Source organism: Myotis nattereri (assembly GCF_964212035.1).
Source record: "Myotis nattereri genome assembly, chromosome: 19".
Taxonomy (NCBI): Eukaryota; Metazoa; Chordata; class Mammalia; order Chiroptera; family Vespertilionidae; genus Myotis; species Myotis nattereri.
This window is the reverse complement of record NC_138095.1, coordinates 17,665,550-17,679,108: the sequence shown is the minus strand read 5'-3', so window position 1 is coordinate 17,679,108 and position 13,559 is coordinate 17,665,550. Positions and strand designations below refer to the sequence as shown.

General features: G+C 37.1%; 1 protein-coding gene across 1 annotated transcript in view; it reads left to right on the top strand.

Moving 5' to 3' along the window:
* The window catches only part of ARHGAP32 (Rho GTPase activating protein 32), a 104,523-nt gene that overhangs the window by 18,455 nt on the left and 72,509 nt on the right, over positions 1-13,559 (top strand). The window contains exons 3-5 of the mRNA XM_081113980.1: positions 11,917-12,008; positions 12,554-12,595; positions 12,980-13,064. Coding sequence (XP_080970106.1) covers positions 11,917-12,008; positions 12,554-12,595; positions 12,980-13,064 — 219 coding nt within the window. The remainder of the gene's footprint in view (positions 1-11,916; positions 12,009-12,553; positions 12,596-12,979; positions 13,065-13,559) is intronic.

Below are 13,559 nucleotides of genomic sequence, written 5' to 3'. Positions count from 1 at the left end.
TGAGATGATCATAAGATTTGTGTAACTGGTTTTGTGAATGTGGTGTACCACATTGGTTTGTGGATGTTGGGCTATTTTTGAATTTCTGCATTAAATTCCACTTGAATAATTGCCGAAACCGGTTTGGCTTAGTGGATAGAGTGTCAGCCTGCGGACTGAAACGTCCCAGGTTCGATTCCGGTCAAGGGCATGTACCTTGGTTGTGGGCACATCTCCAGTGGGTGATGTGCAGGAGGCAGCTGATCGATGTTTCTCTCTCATCGATGTTTCTAACTCTCTATCTCACTCCCTTCCTCTCTGTAAAAAATCAATAAAATATATTTTTTAAAAAAAATTCCACTTGATCATGGTGTATTTCAATGTATTGTTGAATTTAGTTTGCTAATATTTTGTTGAGGATTTTTCTTCAATGTTTATCAGGGATATTGGCTTGTAATTTGTGTGTGTGTGTGTGTGTGTGTGTGTGTGTGTGTGTGGCTTCATTGTCTGGTTTGGTAGCAGGGTAATGGTGGCCTCATAAAAAATGTTTGAAAGTTTTCTTTCTTTTATTTTTTGGAAGAGTTTGAGAAGGATTGCTATTAACTTTTCTTTAAATGTTTGGAAGAATTTATCAATGAAGCCATCTGGTCCTGGAGTTTTATTTGTTGGGGGCTTTTGATTACTGATCGTCCCCTTTTTAGTATTTGGTCTGTTCTAAATAGTCATTTTAAAATCAAAACAGAAAAAACAAACCATAAAATAGGACTCTCTCCTTTTTTGATGTATGGCTCATGATTTATTTATTCTTCTTCATCAACTTGTAACAAAATAATGAGTTATCTTAAGAAATCAAAAGCTAGAGTTTTAAAAAATGAAGAGTAAAATAATTATTTGCAGGGTCTTAATAATAAATTATATACTAGGTAAACATTACGATCTTAAAAAATAAGATAAAAGATGTAAAAAGAAAGTAAGAGGAAATCTCTCACCAGTTTTTAATATTTTAACTAAAACCACTTCAATCATCATACCTCTTAGTGTTGGGGCTTAAAATGATCTCATATGCTAACAACTGGGGTCTTGAAAAATAAAGTGTAAATTTTGTACTTCCAAAATACTGAAAAAATTTAAAAGGCACGGAGTTAATTTTTGGATTTGTCAACTGTGTGTGTGTGTGTGTGTGTGTGTGTGTGTGTGTGTCCATGAGTGTTGCTCTCCCCTTCCTTCCTATGCCTCTTCCTCTTTCATAAACATATATATGTGCATGAGCATGTTCTCTCTCTCTCTCTCTCTCTCTCTCTCTCTCTCTCTCTCTCTCTCTCTTTCTCTCTCTCACACACACACACTCACTCACAAGGGTGGGCTATTTTCCTCTGTCTCTCTTCCCACCTGCTGAAAGCAGGCATTCTCAGGGTTGTATGTCATCTCTTCATGCTTGCTCCCTCCCAGTTCCATGCTGGTCCTGCAGATTTCATTGTCTTCTCTATACAGATGACTTCTATGTCCGTGTCCCTAGCCCTGTAAGAATTCATTTCCCAGCTGAAGGTCCTGTGGAAGACGCAAGCTGTAGATTTTCGCTAAATCTCATCTTTCCCGCTCCCTCAATGAGCTTCTTTTTAACTTTACAGATCATGTTAATAACACTCACTTTATTTCAGTCACCCAGGTCTAAGACCTTGTGGTTTGTTATAAATGAAATGGTTTCATTTCATTTCCCTTAAAAGCCAAAGCCCTTCCTCACTTGATCATTTTGCTCCAGTTACATTGACCTTTTTGCTATTTATTTCTGGACTCTGCCAAGCATTAGCTACTCCGGGGCCTTTATGTTTGTGTTTTTTTTCTTCTTTCTTTCTTTTTTCTGAAAGCACTTTTCCTGCATTATCTGCAAAGCTTGCTCCCTCTCTTCCTTCAGTTCCCTCTTTACAATTAAGTGCTGCCTTCACTCACCGTCTTAGATGAAATAATAACCCTGCCCTCCTGTCTTTATCTTTCTTATGTTGCTTTAGTTTTCTCCACAGTGTTTAGACATACTGAATATTTGTATGAAAATTGTCTTTCTTTTCCATGGGATTGTAAGCTCCTTGAGTACAGGGACTTTGTCACTTATGTTTTGTCTCTTGTGCCTGGCATAGTAAATTCTCAGTAAATATTTTTTTGAATGAATGAAATTGTCATTCTCTGGACAAATTGAACTAGTTGTTTTTTCCTTGACAGCACCCGAATTTCCCTGCTTTTCTTTTTTTTAAGTATATTTTATTGATTTTTTACAGAGAGGAAGGGAGAGGGATAGAGAGTTAGAAACATCGATGAAAGAGAAACATCGATCAGCTGCCTCCTGCACACTCCCTACTGGGGATGTGCCCGCAACCAAGGTACATGCCCCTGACCGGAATTGAACCCGGGACCCTTCAGTCAGCAGACTGACGCTTTATCCACTGAGCCAAACCTGTTAGGGCTCCCTGCTTTCCTTTATCTCATTTGTTAATAATGAATTTTCTTTTCTTTTGTTTTCTTCTCCCCTTCTTTCTTTTCTTTCTGTTTTAAATCAAAAGTTAGACCATTACATTTTTCCAAAAGTACTTCCCTTGTATTTGGACCACATTCCCCATATTGCCTGCTTTCTAAAGAGGATTGATAGAGTAGTCATTCTTCCTGAATAGTCTTGAAGCGGTACTTTTGGAAGACGTGTGTATTTTGTGTATTGCTCTACTCTCTATGGTTCCTTTTACCCATCAGTTATAAAAACATTTGCCATTTGAATAAGAGAGAGAAAAGTCTTTGCAGATGCTCCTACAGTGAATTTCTTTAGCTCTTTATTACTGTGTGATGTTTAGCTGTTCATTTTTGATTGATGGGTGGATTTTACTCATGATTCAGAGACACTGATGGTGTTCATCATTTCAGTTTTAAAGGCGGGATGTCTTGTGCAGAGTTGCTTTGTGAACAATCACAAATGCACCCATTGATTACTATGCAAAGCCCAGGTTTTGAGTTTCTGCCAGTATATTCAATGCTCTTCAATAAACAACCCCAAGCCCACCCCATTCCATGGTGCATTCGGTTCTGGCTGAAGATGGTGGGAATTCTCTGGCATGAATCAAGCAGTGTTAATTATGGAAGGTAATTAATGCACTCCTGGGGGAGTTCTGGGATTTATATTAGGTTGAATGTATGAACTCATTCATTTTATAGGTTAAAAAGTGTTGAAAATGGGTAGTTTTATAACGTTAAGCCTAAAATCTTTTGAACTGGCGAACTGGTCATAAACCCAGCATTTATTTGTTAACTATTAAACTAAAAACTACATTACAAATATTGTACTCTTTAAGACTTTAAGTGATCTGGATGTTACTTTTACTGATAGAATTTGTTATATGACTTTAAGAAAATGTTTAAACTTGTAAAATATTGAAGGAGGAAGTACATAAAACACATGCAGTTAGAAGAATGAGGTGTCAGGGGTAGTCTAGAATCTTGCCATTTCTTCCTTTAGTAGAATATTTCCAATTCAGTGTCTCCATCATTTGTGGTTCTTGATCCCCTTCCATCCTTCTCTTCATACTTTGCCTATTCCAGGAAGAATTCATATTTTATGTTTTTATAATACACGGTTAAACGTGTATTTTATAATACACATTTATATGTACATTTTTACTAGTAGATCTGGTGCATAAAATTCAAGTGCAGAAACAGACCATTTTCCAGCAGCACAGAAGAATACCAGTACTTTACCTGAATAAAGTACCTACAAAGTTAATCGTTTTTAGATTTTTCTAGGAATCTTTTCATAAAATGTCTGGTAAAAGTATATACAACATGGGACCGCATGTTTTCAGCAGAAAATATCTGCTGAATCAGTAGGATTATCTTTAATGATTGGGGCAGATAGGAGTGAATATATAAATCTGCATTATAGAAAAGTAGAAACTTCAGAATGTTTTAAGATTTTGCTAATATGTCAGTGTGTTAATTTTTAAGTTGCTTGCCTACCTGTTGCCTAGAGAATTTGTATTATTATTCTGATGGCACTTGCTGATCATTTTTCTTAAATTATTTTAAACATTGCTCTTGGATAATTTTCCCCCAGCTGTTGCATGTTCTTTCCGAGGAGATATTTTCTGTTAGAAGTGAACTTTAAAGGCAACTCCTTTGTGCAAAAGTACTAGTTTTATAGTCAGGTGCAGAAATCTTTTTTTCTTTTCTTTAGTATTCCCACCCTGTTGTTCCTCATCAAAATAGGGAATTAAATAGGAGTAACTATATAGTTTACTCCTGGGCTCGTTTGATAGCTACTTGTATGATTTGTGAATTTTCCACATACTTAAACCTGCCTGCCTCCTTTGAGTCCCATTTCTGTTATTTAGCACTTGCACATTGGGAGGTCTAGATAACATACTGGAGGAAATAAGTGAAGAAAATTGCCTGTAATATGTTTTTAACATCAAGCGTATTTTGCTGTACAAAATTCTCTTGAAAATATTCACACATAACTCAGTTAATTGAATTTCTTTGTGATCTTCTTTAAGAATCATTTTACTGATAATGTAATGCACTGTAGATTTAATAAATTTAGCTTTTCTGATGTATTGGGATGATGATTATTAAATTTTACCCCATTGTCTCCTCTTTGTAAGAAAGGGAATAGTATTTAGACTAATTAAAACTTTGTAAACTTTTCATTACAGAGATTTTTTGCATTTATTTACTATGATTAAACTGTGGTTGCATTTGGAAACCGGCAGTCCTGTTTGCCTTTCTTGGCAGAATGAATTTTCCATTCAAATACTGCTTTTTCAGTTGACTGTATATATGTGTGGGTACGTCCCATTATAAATGTGTTTTTATTCTTATTCTTCCCAAAATATGGATACCGAATTTTGCCCATTAGAGTTCTATAGAATATATAATTTCATTTATTTATGACAGTTTGTTATGCATTTGCAAATGGTTGCTGTAAGGTAGGTAACATGCGAGGTGGGAAAAGCTAGCTAGTCTGCTTTCTCTCTTTTTCTCTCTTCTCCTTTATAAACACAAACCATGCTTATATAGAAAAGGCAGAAAATTGAAGAGAGAGAGAGAGAGAGAGAGAGAGAGAGAGAGAGAGAGAGAAGAGAGAGAGAGAGAGAGAGAGAGAGAGAGAGAGAGACAGACACTGTCAACCATAATCCCATTTTGCATAGTGGTGAGATTATTTTGGTATATTTCTTTCATGATTTCTTGCAATGCAGAGTTTTAAATTTAACATCATATAAACACGATTTTCTTACATAAAATTTTCCAAATTGTTTAGTTTCAAAGAATAGTTTCAAAGAATAATGCTTTGTTTATCTATCCCCCTTTCCCATCAGGCGTGGAAATGTGACTTATAATTGTAAACCATATACAATTTTATCTCTACTTCCTACTTAGCATAAGCCTTCTACCTTATTATTAAGGTGCTGCAGTTAAGAGAAGCTTGAATGTTTCCCAATGTGCATCATGGGAAGTGTCATAGGTACAAGCGTTGCTGGTTCACTGGAAGGAGAGACCTCTGGGAAAAACTAGCTGCTGGAGATAGTGTAGGGACATCTGGAAGGGGGGTTAAAACATGGCTGTGAAGGGGAAGGGAATTCAGTTTCCCTTAGGAGAAAATAGAGAGGCTTTGAGATCTGCAGAATGGGATATGGGACAGATTGTAGCACGCACATGGAAATGCATGGTTGCAAGAGAGAAGGAGAGATGGCTGAGGCGCTGAGTCAGCTCTATATTTCCCACCAGTTACGTACTCCACCTGCCAAATTTGCACTTAATTCTAGGCCTTGGCTTCTCATGAGCAGCGTACTCCCGAGGCGTGCTTCAGCAGAAGCCTTGGGAGACTATGAAGTAGGCTCACCCAGATAATTTTCCTACTTTAAGATCCACTGACCTGGAATTTTAATAATATCTGAGCCATCTCTTCCCAGCATGGCTCACATTAGTGTTTGAATAGCCAGGAAGTGACAGAGGAATCTTGGCGGGGATTCTCTTTAGAATTTTTCCTCCCACAGTGTTACATAGCCTTTCTCTGGTATTTATACTTCATGATATAGTTAACATATGTGATAACATTAGTTGATGGAAATTACAAAAATTTTAAAACCATTAATACTCCATAAAACTTGCCTGGGAGAAATTTATGTATACATAATTGGTGCTAAATTAAAAGCTCTTCATAAACAAAGTTAATGGCTACATAATACCCTATTAGACAGGACATATTATTGATGTTTCATAGAGTAGTAGGACTTTGAGTTTGTTTTATATTTTTCATGTTGATGAATATCTTTGTGATGAATTTTGCCTTGTCTTTTTACTGTTATGGGGAAGTATCTAAAGAGTATGAAAGGATTTTGTTAATTTGTATTCTAGGCAGTAATGTTTCGTGTCTTTTGTGCCATATCTTTTCATTCTTAGTTTTTCACATTTTGATAGGAGTAAAACTATTTCCCACATAATATTTGGTTAATAACATGTTGCTTTCTTTACAGTTGGCTACATGATCTGGTTGAGTTCCTGTCAAGTTCATTCTGTTTACAGCTGCAGCTGTAAAATACTGTGCTGCATCTTAACATTTAGCAACAAGAGCATTTAGTAAGAACTGCTCAGACCTTGAGACCCTGGCCCTACCTAACAATTTGGGCTTTTTGTGTAGGTTATAATTTTCATCCAGGAATTTTTGTCTTTTCAATATGTTTATGATCCTATATAATAAAAGGGTAATATGCAAATAGACCAAAAGGCAGAACAGCCAGAATACCTGTGGCCTCTTGCCCCAGCCAGCCCTGCCCCCAGTCGGCTCCCCCACCCCAGCTGGCCTTCCCCTGATAGCCCCCATCAGGGCGGGTGGGCTGGACCCCACAGTGCCTGAATTTGTGCACCGGGCCTCTAGTATCTATTATATAAAAAGCCCATGGCCATAATGGCATAACAATCAAAGACCGGCATGGGTGGGTGGGGCTGTGAGCGCGTGAATTCGCATGCTGGGCCTCTAGTATATGGTATAAAGTCTTTGGTAAGTCCGACGTTTGTTTCATCTCATATTTGGTATCTGATTGTCTCTTTTTGGGGAATTGCTCATATTTTACAGATTTTTAGTGTATCAAGTAATTTCTTATTGTGTCATGGATATTTTTAATATTATGTTGCGAGACTGTCTCCTGTTGAAATCCTCTGGAGAATGTTGACTTTCCTGGCTTATCAGGCATTATCCTGGTGGGGCTTAGGTTGACGTTTCTATCTGGACTTGTTTAGGTGGTGGTTTTAGCATCAGTTCAGTTTCGATTTGGTACCCACTGTCTCCTCTCAAAGGATGCTTTTCCTGGCTTCTCTGGCTGGAAGGAAGGAGTAAGGAGTTCTCCAGGAGTGTTACTCTCTGTACTGTACAGTTTTTCCTGACTGGGGCTGCCATCAGGCCTCAGCAGTGAGAGAAAAAAGAGGAAAAAAATAAGGATTATCCCTACAGTCTTTACCCAACAGGGTCCCCTTTGATTATTTCTCTAGACCAGTGATGGCGAACCTATGACACACGCGAACACTTTTTTTTGGTTGATTTTTCTTTGTTAAATGGCATTTAAATATATAAAATAAATATCAAAAATATAAGTCTTTGTTTTACTATGGTTGCAAATATCAAAAAATTTCTATAGGTGACAGGGCACCAGAGTGAAGTTAGGGTTTTTCAAAATGCTGACACACCGAGCTCAAAAGGTTCGCCATCACTGCTCTAGTCAGAAGGATGGGTTTTCACTCAGGGTCTTATGTGTCCATGGTACAGCTGAAGTGTTGCTCCCAAGTCAGTCCTTGGAAGAGAAGCAAAACAAAAAGAAAGAAAGCTCTTGCCTATTTGTTTCCAAATTCAAGGGCCATTTTCTAGTCAGAAAGTTGTAATTCCTTAGAGTTTTACTAGTCATGCTTGTTGCTTATATCATGAGTCAGCTTTTCCTTAGGCAATTCCAAGAGGTAAAGGGTTGGGGGGAGGGGGCGGCGGGCAGGTTTGAATCCAGGAAACACGCTGTCAGCCTATGATTAGTCATTCTTCAGGTCTTGACTTTACACCCCAATCCACTTACTGTAATTAAATATTTTAGAATTCTCAGGTAGTTGCTTGTTTTTATTTTATTTCATTTTGTTTTCTGTAGCATTTTTGTTTATAAACAGCAGAAGAGACTAGAAGCCTCCCAATCTTTTTTTTTTTTTTTGAAATAAATTTTGCTGGATATAGAATTCAACGTTGACAGTTGTTTTAAAAAGCAATGGAAAGAACCCATTCCACGTTTTCTGCTTTTCTCATATGTAGTCCTGTGAGTGTAATGTGTGTATATGCTTTCCCCACCTTGGCTGCTATTAAGGTTTTCTCTTTATCAGGGGTTTGGCTGAGTATGGAGTTTACCTTATATAATCTGTTTCTTTTAAAGGTCATAGCCTCTTATGTCTTTTCTGTATGATGGAACTTTAGTGCTTTAAACAGTTGGTTTATACATTTGTACAAGTTTCCTTAATCGTGTCCTCACCGGTGTTGAAAGTTTCTTGGGTGGTTTTGATGTCTGTGTTAACTTATAAAATAAGTAAGAAAACAGTCTTTTTAAAAATGTTCTTTGAAATATGATTCTCTTCTCACTCATCATCGTTTTCCCAGTTATAACTATTTTAGACAAATGTAGAACCAGTGTAAGTTTCACAAAAATTCCTATTGACATGTTTTCCTGTTAATTTTTAATACAAACACACACAGTCACATACTGTAGTAATGCCTACATTTATTAATGTTTTTAATGTTAATAAATTTTTTTTCAAGCACAGCATTCCATTGCATATACACCCTATAGTTTATTCAGCTATTCCCCTGTTTTTGTCTATTTTGGGTATTTTTGTTTTATAATGACCATTTTCTGGTGATTGTAAAAAAGCTATGAATGTTTATGTACATGTTTACTTGTGTACATATGGAATATTTTTGGGTCTATATTCAGGAGTGTAGTTGCAGGATTATAGGTAGATTCATGTTTAACATAATAGGAATTATCAAACAAATATCCTAAGTGGTTATTACTATTTTACACTTTAATCAGCAATAAATGAGAGTTTTAGTGCTTCATTTTTTTTTTCCAACTTTGGTATTTTACTTTTTAAAAAAAAAATTTAGCTTTTTGCAGAGTGTGTATTATCCCATTATGGTTTAATTTTGCATTTCTTTGATGAGTAATGACATTGAGTATCTACAATTATTGACCATTTGGCATCCTCTTTTATGAAATACCTGTTTAGATTTTTTGGCATTGAAAAAATTGGGTTGTTAGTTTTTAATATATTATAAGGAGCTCTTTTTAAATGACTTGTTTTTAATCTTGATGTAATCAAATTTAATTTTTTCCTGTAAGTAATACTTTTTTATTTCCTGTTTAAGGCACTTGTACTTATGTTAAAGTTATTCTTCTGTATTTAATTTTCGCAGCATTATTAATCCTCACAGTGAGTGAATTTTGTGAAGGTTCAAGGTTTTTTCTTATGTTGCATACTTTATAAAACTTCACCAATCTTATTTATTGACACATTAGTATTCTTTTGAATTTCATTGTTACTTTTTTTCACAAGTTAAGTTTTGTTGTCTATATGTGGGCTTTCTCTGGACTTTCTGTTATATTTATTTACTTTGTCCTTCCTTACTCCAGTCCAGGATCAACTGACTTAAATTACTATTCCTTTATAGTAAGTCTTTAAATCAGGCAGTGTACAGACTAGATCTTCCAGGTTATTAATTTTAATGACAAGCTATTAAATCTCGATATTTACATATCAGACAGATATGACTAGCTTTCACTTAAAAATGTTCTTTTCTCTGAAAAATCTAAAAACCAGAATCTAACAATAAGTATGTATATATACACACACACACAATAATACAGATGCCCACTAAAAGTGTGAAACTTTATTGAATCTTTTACCTATTTAATTAGAAAAAAAGATGATGAAGTAATCCTATTAGATGGCAATGTTAAAGATTGATAATATTCAGTGTTTGTGAGGTTGTGAGAGAATAGGCATCCATGTACATGGGTGGTAGTGTTGTAAGTGGGATCAGTGTTTTCTGGAGGATTATTTAGCAATGTGCATCAAAATAGAGAGCCAGGACAGTGGAAAGCTAGGAAAATTCCTTGCAAGTGGAACGGGGAAACTGAGACAGACAGCTGAATGAACTGGTCTGAGCACTTTACAGCCAGATACGGAAAGTCACCAGGGCCGAAAGCCCTGGGTGTGGTTTAGAGCCCCTGACCTTTCCTCCCCGGAGATAACATCTAGGCCTCCATTTCAGCCCCAGGCCCAGAAAATCAGCAAAACCAGGTGGGTGACGCCAGGACCAGCTGCAGTGAGTGACTAAGGTGCCCCCCAGCCAGTAGAGACCGTGACCTTGATAGATGTTACTATCAAGGAGGAAAAGCAGCCCCCCCCTCATTTCTCGCCTGTTGCTTCTTCTGTCCTAAGCCCTTCCTTGGGTCACTGTCCCAGCTTTCATAAACTCACTCTCAAAATCACCTGGACTCGTGCTGTGAAGTCTTACCTGCTCGAAGCCAGGAACCCACACATGACAGGCCGGCCTGAGGCAGACCCGCTTCAAGCCTGATGCCCGTCTGATCACAGCAGTAGTAGTGCTCCCACATGTCCAGCTTGGCCAAGTAAAGCTGCACCTTTCACAGATGCAGCACAGTACTGCTAACTATAGTGACGTGTGTGTACGCCACTTCCCCATGGCTTCTTTATTTTATAACTGGAAGTTTGTGCATTTTGACCCCGTTCACCCATTTTACTCACTCCCTACCCCCCTGCTCTGTCAAGCGTCAGTCTCTTCTCTGTATTTATAAACTTCTGTTTTTTGGTCTATATTTTTAGATTCCACATATACGTGATATCATGTGGTGTTTGTCTTTCTATTTTTATGTATTGATTTTAGAGAGAGAGGAAGGGAAAAGGAGAAATATCAAGTTGTTGTTCACTTATTTTTGCATTCATTGGTTGATTCTTGTATGCATCCTGACCGGGATCAAACCCGTAACCTGGGAGTATAAGGACGATGCTTAAGCAACTGAGCTACTGGCCAGGGCTTGCTTGTCTGTCTTTATCTGATGTATTTTGCTTAGTGTAATGCCCTCAAGGTCCAACCATGTTGTCACAAATGGCAAGACTTGTTTTTTTTTATGGCTGAGTAGTATTCTATTGCATATATTTACCACATCTCCTTTGTGAATCTCCTCTTAACTCAGTTTAACTGCTCACCCCATATTATTCTCCCCTGTTGCATCAGGTGGCATTGGCTATACTAATTAAGGTTACAAATCATGGATAATATAGCATAAATGTTTTTTATAGATTTTTGGATTTGCTATTTATTTTGTTCAGAGTATGAAGAACCTTGCAGTTGGATGTGTCACTAGAGTTAAAAAATCACCACATGAAAACTGTGTCAGATGAAGGAGTACATTTGGAAGTATTACATAGATGTCACTTTCAACTTCTGTTGTGAGAAATGCATGTTGTCATCTCCTAATTATGTTCCCATTACCATTTTACCTTTTATTAATCATTGTAACCAAGGTTACTTTATTCCACCAACTCCCTGGGGAGGTTTAAGTGTGTGTGAGACACATAATAGCTGATTTTGAAATTTGAGTATAAGAGCATGAAAATTCTTAACAGAACATTTTTTTCCCATACTGTAAAGTTAAATATTTAAATTAGGTGAATAATTTTTTCTTATTCTTAATTAAAACTCAGTAAATTATCATTTTAAGAAGAGATTATTAAATCAATATGTATTGCTCATGGTACAGAGTCAATAGAATCATTAAAATGAACTATACTCTGTTTTTTAAAACATACGGGTACTAAAGGAATAGTCATACATCTTTTTTCTTTATTATTTTTAAGGCAAGAGGAGCAGATGTGCCTGAGATTCCTGGAGACCTTAGCCTTAAGACATGTGGCAGCACAGCTAGTATGAAGGTTAAACACGTGAAAAAGTAAGTATAACTTTACCGCAGTTTTGAAATGAATTCCTATAAATGGAAATGAGTTCTTTACTTTAGTTCTGTTAAAACCTTTATTTAGATTTCTTACTAAATAAGCTGTTACTGTCCATACATTAAACTATACTGTTAAGCCTTAATTTATGACTCAGCAGTTAGTAGGCTAGGTTTGAAGACTAGCTCTGGTCTAAAAATACCCTGTAATTTTGTTCTTGCATCTTTATGTCATTGTCTATTAGACTGCATTTGTTCATCAGGAAAAAGCCAAGTATGTCCTTCTTGGTACCTTTAGTAGGTGTTCTCACCCATTTAGAAAAATCGAGTTTGTTGTTTGAGTTATGGGAATTGCTCTATCTCAGCTTCGCCTTCACAGGGTAGGGAATGGGTGCCAGAAGTTGACTCTCAAGTGAAATATCCTCAGGTATCTGTTTCAGTTTTAAGCAGAAAAACCACCTTGTCAGCGGGTAGAGGGTTAGATAGCTGTGTTTTCATGGCGGGTATAGAAAAGACAAGGATAAAAGTGTTCATTCTGCATCCAGACCCACCAACCCAGGACTGATGGGCTGCGACAACATGCACAGGTAACACCTGGCTTTGTGTTCTGTGGTGGGAATGCTGCTTCTGGCTGGAAGCTGGCTCGTCTCAAGTTTCCATAACATTCACCGACAGCGTAGTTTTCCTGTGGGCACTGACTTGGGACACGATGAGGAGAGTACAGCGATGCTTTTTAATTTTTGTTGTTGTTTTTTGACCCGTGCACTCCATGTAACTTCCATTGGATTCCGTGCATTTCTGAAAGGGTGTGTGTGGGTATATGTGTGCTCACGCGCATGTGCTTATTAAATAAACTATTAAATAGTTTGCTTGCATGAGCTCCTAAACCCGTTTTATTTTCTCCGGAGGCTTAGCAGTTTCTTCACTGTTGCGGTGTCTTGTATCTCACTGATTTATCTCATGTGCTTCAGGTTGCCCTTCACCAAAGGCCACTTTCCGAAGATGGCCGAATGCGCACATTTCCACTATGAGAACGTTGAGTTTGGCAGCATACAGGTATGCTTGAAGTGGTTCCTACGTGCTGAGTTAAGTTTGTTATTCACGACTCTTTTTCAGGAATAAACCAGGCACGTTAACATATGCTATACTAGTATAATATACGCTATACTAACATATTCGTTTCAGGTATACAAACATAGTGATTAGACATTTATATAACTTACAAGTGATCACCCCAATAAGTCTAGTACCCATCTGACACCATCCATAGTTATTACAATATTATGTTATTGTGTGTGTTTTTTTAAATACAAATAAGTGGCTCTTTTTTTAATATCTCCACAGGAGGATAATTTTTCCATTGGTTTTTAGAGAGAGTGGGAGGGAAGGGAAAGGAAGGAAAGAGAGAGAGAGAGACATCAATGTGAGAGAGGATCATTGATTGGTTGCCTCCCACACTTACTCCAATTGGGGGATTGAACCTGCAACCCAGGCATGTGCCTTAACTGGGAATCGAGCCAGTGATCTTGAGTTGCATGGGATGATGCTCCA